Genomic DNA, 8,347 nt, shown 5'->3' with positions numbered 1-8,347 from the left:
TTCCAGTTAAGTCAAGTTTAATGAATATAAATGTGTACATTGATGTGAGGTGATAGGACAGGAAGTACTTTTTTTTTTTTTCACACTGCAGACACGATGATGTGCTGAGACGAGGCGGGTCAGCAGGAGAGGAAGCCGCCGTCAACCGGCAGAGAGACTCCATTAGTCATGTTGCTCTTATCACTCAGCAGGAATAAAATACTGTTCACCACGTCCTCCACCTCTGCGCACACACACACACACACACACACACACACACACACACACACACACACACACACACACACACACACAATAGACATTCAATTACAGATAAAAGGGTAGCTGTGTGCATGCACTGCTGTATATAAAAATGGACAATGCATCTCCACCTCCTCCTGTTGTTCAAAAATGACGCCAAAATACCCTCGAGACACGTTCTGACATGTCGATAGATTTGAAGCCAAAGTCTGTGCATTTGAGATCAGCTGATGAAGCCACTTCTACTGACCAGAACACACATTTAACTCTCAGATAAAACATCCCACAGGTAGGTACAGCTCACAGCAGAACAGATTCTTGTGTTGATTTGTAGCAGACAGTCACAGTTTTGGATCATTTGATGACTGGAGCGTTAGTGTTTATTAGTGTTCCTCTCGCCCTCCCTCCTCTCCTCTGATAAATAAACACAGCGCATCAGCAGCTGCATTTGTCAGCAGAGCTGTCAGTCATGGCATTTTATACCTTTTTAAAACATCAAACAACTAATTAAAAAGAAAATTCTTAGAAGAAGGAAGACCTGAACAGACACCGGGTTTAAGGACAAAAAACATTTGACCCATGTCATATCTGTTAATGTGGAGGATGGGGAGTTTATGTTGCTGTATGTACTTAGACTATATAAAACAATACTGTCACTTTTCTGTATTTCAATTATGTGTTTTTTTTATGAGTAGGGCTGTAAGCATTATCTACTTAATCGAGATGAATTGATTAATAATGCATTCATTCTTTTTAAATCCTGATTAATCACATTCTATTTTGTCCCTTCAGGCGTACCGTATATAATCCTCCTCGGTGTCTCCCTGTAGACACTGCACAATAACAATAATGGAAAACAATAATAACAATACTGGAAAAGAACGACCCTGCTGCATCTTTGAATGTCTCATTTCACATTTCAAACTCTCTCACAGCTGACGAGTCCAAAGTAATATCAACCTTACGACACCAAACATTTTACTTTGTTACCCTTCCATTAAGCCTTATAATTTCAAAACAAAAGCCTAACAATTTTATTTTTAAATGGGAAAAAATGGAATTTCCAACATGTGATTGAAATTATGATTACTCGCGATTAAGTATTGAAATTTAGCGATTAACCACAGTTAAAAAACCTATCATTCGACAGCCATATTGGTGATATTTTAACATTATTTAGGCGGAGGCCTCAAATAAGCTCTTTGAGTTTTTTGCCTCTTCCAAACTGTTTAGTTTGTAATTTAGTTACTTGTGTCAATATGTTTTATTGTGCAAATAAAATTATATTAAACAATTAAAAATGACTTACACTGCAGCCAGTCACTACGGGGAGTTCTAAATATTTTCGCTTCACTATTAAAATAAATACAGTCCATGGATAACAGCCATGCTGGCAATAAAACAGACTTTTAATTTGATTGAGATTATAACTGTAAATAATATAAACAATCAAGAAAACTGATGACTCTGATTTTTTTTAGCCCACCCAGAACACAGCTCTCCCACCAGATATAAGAGGACATATTAATCCCACCACAGAACACAGGCGTGGGGGAAGAGCTGCTCCATTGTTTCACAACCATGAATCAACATTCCTGAATCTCAATAAACCATCTGTCTCCCTGTCAGCTACCCCGTATGAACTCTCTGAGGACGCACGACAGTTTGAGGACTTTCTCCATTTGTCATGTGAAGAGGAGGGCGACCTCAACTTAAAAAAAAAAAAAGATTCATCCATTGAAACACGATGTAAGTGCATAGTGCTGTGATTCCCCAATCAGCATCAATGGAAGCTTTTCAAGTGCTTCACAACAGGAAGATCTCGGTCTACCTTAAGAATCAGATACACTTACAGAGCTCCTCCGTTAAGTAAGCATATTTTAAAAATGAAAACTTGGTGAGAATTGTTTGGATTTAATGCACGGTAATGGTTAAAGGTCACATATTATCCTCCTTTTTAACCATTTTAGATAAATCTCAGAGGTCCCCAAAACATGCGTGTGATCATGCCTATAAACCCCTGTATTTCAGCCCTGCTCAGAACAGGCTGTTTCTGTGTTTGTACCTTTAAATGCTAATGAGCGGTGTCTTTCACTCAGTAGTAGGTCCGGTTTAAAAAGCCTGAGGTGTCTGACCTGCAAAGCGGCCCAGGGGGATGCGGGACATCATGGTCTTGGACTTTTCAGGGTCACTCCAGCCCAAACGACCCATCTCGGTCATCACCACGGTGGGGTTCACAGTGTTCACACGGATCTGATCACAACACAACACGAGCACCATTAACATCCATTCTGTGTCATTAAACACCTCAGTGATTTTTTCTCCTGATTTATACCTCAGAAAAATCGTTAGGTTAGAGTCAGAATGCCAGAATATAACTAATACTCTTGGAATTATAATCACTCAGATTTAATCTCCCTGATGTACATAAATCTCGTCACAGTACGGTCCAAGTGGTGATGTTAGTGTCCATGCTGTGACAGTGTGAGGGTACCTGGTAGGGTCCGAGCTCCAGAGCCATCACTTTAGTCAGCATGTCCAGAGCTCCTTTAGTGGAACCTGAACAAGAACAGGATCAGAGACAGTAAAGAGCTGAAACTTTAACCAGACGTACAGCATGAAACATCACATCTACAGTGCTGAGCCAACACTTTTATACACAAATATAATAAATACATAACAAAAAAAATGGACAAAGGAAGCCTGACACGACCCACTGATGATGATCTGCTGTTATCAAGTCTTCAGTTCTGTATTTTTTTGTTGCTGTTTTGTGTTTTTTAGAGCCACACATGACCATATTTGGACAAGACGGTGGAGATTAAGAGAAGGTAAAGCTGACCCTGGTATCCCTTGGTAAGCAAGGTCCATCACTTCTATTGGATATGTCTCCATCCTGGCTAACTGGTCCCCATGGTAGCAACATGTCAATCACAGGTAGCTGCTCAATCATCAGTTTGACTCTAACTCCTGAAAATGTCTGAAGACTGCCCAAGAAATCCTCCAGATCTGGTTGTTCACACATGCACCTCACAGCGGGCAGGAGAGGGGGGCAAGGGGCGGTCTTATGAGGCAAGACATGGCGTAAAAAGTATGGTTGATGGTAGCTCAACCCAAAAACTTCAGGAAGATTTTCAGGAGTTTGGTGCGAGAGTGAACGCTCTATAAATGGGACCATTTGAACATCATGCTTTATCGGAAAGAGTTCAAACTGTGGATGAGAACATGGATGTTTATTTTAGTTATTACATCAAACTGATCTCTGCATGGGCTTCACTTTTAAAACAAAGAGGTTTTTTAACACTACTTGTTTACAGTCCATACTCAATTAAACATCATCAGTTAACGAAGTGGAACCTTGCCTTTCCTGTGAATGTTTTGTGTGTTACTCACAGTAGACAGAGTGGTCTCTGAGGGCGCACTGTGAGGCCTGACTGGACACGTTGACGATGGAGCCTCCGGACCCTCTGGCTTTCATACCACGAGCTACTATCTGTTTGAGCGACACATTAAAATACCATCAAGGTTAAAGTCTACGTCAGGAGAGATCACAAACTGGTCTCCAAGATGTCCACATACTCGCACTGAGTATGTGGACATCTTGAGTTATGGGTTGAATTTTTGCTGCTGCCAGATTTCATCAAAGTTGCTGGAAGTATTTGAACATAATCTATAAATTAGCCAACAAACACTAAAAAGATAAAGAATAGAGTGCTGAGCATGAGTAGAGTGACAGAGGTGTTACTTCACCTGAGAGACCTGCAGCACAGCTTTCACATTCACATTAAACGACCTGGAGGTGAAGAGAATAAACAGAACAGGTCAAAGCATCATTCAAATGTAAGCTCTGACTCAAACTGTGTGTAAAGCATGTTTAATGTACTTTTTTTTAATTTCTGGTTTGTAGTATCCTGTCATATTTCTTACTGGTCAAACTGGTCAGGTGTGACCTCCAGAAATGGCTGTAAGCCGGCACAGGCAGCGTTGTTCACCAGCAGATCGATGGGGCCGACGTCCTGCAGGGCCGCCTCCGTGGCCCCCCAGTCTGCCAGGTCCACACACACCGGGGTTACAGACGCACACTGTGAGAGGAAGAGCCAACAACACACACACACGTTGGAGCAGATAACAGAAAACAACAGCGAAGACATTTATTTTACAGTTATTAGGTAATTTAAAAAAAACATTAAAAAAGAAGTTGGAATAAGAAACAACAATTTTCTTCTCTCACTTGCCTCTCAGGGCTTCAGTAGTACAAACTTTTCTTCTATTTAAAGGCGTGATATGTGATATATCTACTGAATTAAATCATAAAATGACCGTAGTATATCATCAGACATTAAGGAAACATGCCAGTACGTCCTCCTTCTAAGTTTCGGTTCCTGTCTGTTCTTGTTCTGACCAGAGAAGGTTGGCTCTGTTTTAAGGCACCCCACACGACCGTTTTGGACGCCCCTCGGTTTGCCAGTCAAACAGATTTGAAACTGCAAACTGATTTGATTACAGCCAGCCCTCCAGTGATAAAAGCTGTGTCCTAGCAACTATCTGCTCTTCATAGTAACGGTTTGTTCTTCCTAACAACGGTGTGCCATTGATGCGTAGTGTGTAGTTGGCCAATCAGAATCAAGTATGTCATGCAGCCCTGTAATAAATATGAGGGAACTTTCTTCTTCTTTTCAAGCCCCCCCCCATCTCTCACTCTACACATCCACATATATCGTCATACACTAAACACACCGTCAGTCACGCTCTTTGCCGACAAATTCCTATATTTCTAGAATTTCTCTCAAACATTTTCTGCAAAAAATACAGAGTAGCAACTTCAATGTGTGACGACTAAACTGAAAAAACTAACGACCCACTTTTATAGAGGATGACAGTAAAAGTGAAACTTCCTCATTCGTGTCGTCTGGTGTACATTCAGTTCCAGCCTTACATTCACCTGGAAGTCCTCTCACAAAGTTAGCTATGCTTTGTTAGCAGTGCAAAAAGATCTGCATTGTTTTAGTTAAGCCTCGCCGGGCCCCCCTTGTCATAACTCCAGGCCCCATAGGGGTCCCCTGCCCCACTTTGGGAATCCCTGTTATAATGGATGCTTCTGAGAACTGATCATAAATTGTGTCTTATGTCAGTCACTGACTCGTTGACTGTTCTAGGTAAAGAAATCTGCATGAAGAAGAGATTGTTAATTGTGAGCTCACACACAGCTAAATCGATACTAAAATAAGATCAAGAACAAACTTTAGCACCTCTCTCAACTCTACCATCATCACAATACACTTCCAAGTTTAAGTTTGTTTTCATTTCGTATTAATAAAAATTAAACTCTTGGGCTTCATCACTGGATGTGGAGAAGAAGAGCAGGCTGATTCAGAAGTACATGTCACATGATGAGTTGAGAGAACAATTGGAAAGATAAAACAGAAGAGAATATGGAGAGGTAGTTGAAAGGTGGGGTGGTGGGGGGGGGGTATTCTTACCTCCTGCACCAGACTGTTCAGGTCGGCCTGCGTGCGTGTGACCGCCGTGACCTTTGCCCCGCAGCGTGCCAGAGCCAGAACTGTGGCCCTGCCGATCCCTGAGACACCAAACATCCATAAACACAAAGACTCATTAGAGAGCGAGGTGCTGCTGTGACACCAGAGCTGACACACACACACACACACACACACACACACATTCCACACACACATTCCACACGTCTGAGGCTCCGACAAACCCCGCACCGCACCAACAACAAAGCTCTTTAATCTCCACTCTCTCTCTCTCTCTCTGTCAAACAAGACTCTCTGAGGGAACGTGCAACGTTTCATTTTTCATCACTTCAAGAGCTTCACTCACATTTATTTTTAAATCCTAATAATTTAAATGGGAGTTATAGGAGGCCTATTTCTGGCAGGGCCCTATTCTTACATATTTTGGGGTAGCCTACAAATGACAAATGCGGACAAAAAAAAGGTTTTGGGGGGATTTGAGAGGAAAATGGATAGAGTTAGAAACCGGGGAGAGAGAATGTGCTATGGTGCATCTCTTCCTGTGTAATCATTTGGAGATGCTGGGGGAGTGGATTGGTGCCACTCTTCCGGTGCACCCACAACCTTGCCTCCTTAGCGACAAATCATTGGTACCTATTACATAACAAATAACTAATTCAGCATTTTAAAGGTTGGATTTATCACTGCCGCAAGAATTAAACTGCGAAACTGGAAGGTCCCCAGCTGTCCCACTTTGAAGGATGATGAAATCTCATCATATGAATACATGTTGGGAAAAATTAATTATGGAAGAAAGAGGAGAGAGATATGGGATCAGTTTTGGCAACATGTTAAAGTAAGGTCACTACAGAATGGACTCATGTGGGTGTTACATGCTGCGCCTACATGCTCTGTACTGTGTTTGATGTAAGATGTGCTGCAAAGTGTTCAAAACTGTCAAACGTTCATAAAACTTTATTTTTAAAAAAGAAATCGGAGAGAGAGAGAGTTGGGAATGTGGGAGAGGAGCCACAGGTCGGATTTGAACCCAGGCCGTCCTCTCTAGAGGACTTAAGCCCCTGTACCCGCTATCGGCTACCGGCACACCATGAGACTCAACTTGTGGTTTGATTTACCTACTTTGATTCTTTTTGTTTTTATCCTCTCCCTCCAGACGTCAGGAAGCATTGCTGTACCTATATTCTGTACTTTATTGAAATGTATTTCATTGTGTGAAACTAAAGTTCAAATCTGGCTGCATTGGTCTGCGATGGCCTTTGTACCATTTCAAATGCATTTGTTTGCAATTGGGTAACCTGTGTTGCAGAAGGTAGTTTAAAAGCATAACCATGCAAACTACAAACCCCATCATGCTGGATGAAGTGGAATCACAGCAAAGTTTACAAAAGGAGAAATCTTGTTTGGTTTGGTTGAAGCTGACACCAACAGGCTGCAAACACATCCACCTCTTCAGCCCTGCAGCACACACACAAAGTTGTGAACTACATGCAATATAGTCTAACTTGTAGCCTACTTTATTTGTTTTGCAGTAGCTTTCGGTTTGTTAAACTACATCTATATATTTATTTTCTTTAAGTTGGACTTTTTGTGCTCTACACTTCATTGATGTGTCATTGCTTGCATGTTGCAGTTTGTATTTCAGGGACGTCTTTACCTTTTCCTGCTCCTGTGACCAGAGCTCGTTTGCCTGCAAATGAAATCTCCATGTTCGGTCAGGTCCGAAAATCAGCTGTGGAGAAATGCTAAACAAACGAAGAAGAAACAGACGGACGATAAACTACAGGAAGAGATCAACAGAGAGGTCACATGGGAAAGTCACGTGACTAGTTCATGTTTGTCGCCTGGATCTTCTTAATGGTCAAAACGTCCCCTCATATCCAAAACCAAACCTTTAAAGCTTCTTTGTTTTGTTTCCTAAAAGAGTGTAACATATTCTTACCGGATGTGCTGCAGACAGATGTGTCTGTCTGTCTGTCTGTCTGTCTGTAAGCTGCAGGAGGCGGAACACAAAGTTCTGCTGAACTCAAAGGTTAAACTTCCACTAAAGTTGGAAAAAAAGAAGAAGCTGTTTTTGTTCCAGGTCAGTCTGCACAGTCACCGTGAGCAGACAGAAAGCACCGTGGACTTTGTGTTAAACTGTCATTTAATTTAAATAGCCCAGAAAAACAAAACGATTCCAAGGGGAGACCGGGGTCACGTTACACTTTGAAACACTGATCAGAGACACCAGCAACATTTGGAAAAGCCTTTTTAATTTTACAGACTGATGTCTCAATGAGCATTTTATTTTATAAATCAATGTTGTTTTGCAATATCAATTATTTTATTTAATTACAGTAATTCCTATTTTCTTTCTAGTATTATAATTAGCCTAATTTACTCAGAATAAAAAGCTTTATTGTCAGCATACCGATGTGCAACAAGACAATACAAAGCAAGTAAAAAATATCAGTAATGTGTAATCTCTGTGTTCTATTTCAGTGGTTCTTAACTTGTGGGTCGGGACCCAAAGTGGGTCATGGGGCCACTTTGTGATATAGGAGCAGTCATTCAGCATCTTATCTCTTGTATCACATCCACATATACGTCAGTGTTTAGCTCGGAGTGAGCTC

At 41.3% G+C, this 8,347-nt stretch overlaps 1 protein-coding gene across 1 annotated transcript; it reads right to left on the bottom strand.

Moving 5' to 3' along the window:
* dcxr (dicarbonyl/L-xylulose reductase) lies at positions 1-7,549 on the bottom strand. The gene is made up of 8 exons (XM_061028639.1): positions 7,390-7,549; positions 5,721-5,818; positions 4,168-4,322; positions 3,991-4,033; positions 3,634-3,733; positions 2,735-2,799; positions 2,376-2,493; positions 1-223 (listed from the first exon to the last, which is right to left on the bottom strand). Exons 1-8 carry the CDS (start codon positions 7,439-7,441, stop codon positions 120-122), a joined length of 735 nt encoding a protein of 244 aa, XP_060884622.1. The 5' UTR covers positions 7,442-7,549; the 3' UTR covers positions 1-119.
* Between the last annotated feature and the right edge of the window lie 798 nt (positions 7,550-8,347).

The sequence above is a fragment of the Labrus mixtus genome, chromosome 21 (assembly GCF_963584025.1).
Source record: "Labrus mixtus chromosome 21, fLabMix1.1, whole genome shotgun sequence".
NCBI lineage: Eukaryota > Metazoa > Chordata > Actinopteri > Labriformes > Labridae > Labrus > Labrus mixtus.
The sequence above is the reverse complement of the archived record's forward strand: the minus strand, read 5'-3'. Positions and strand labels throughout refer to the sequence as shown.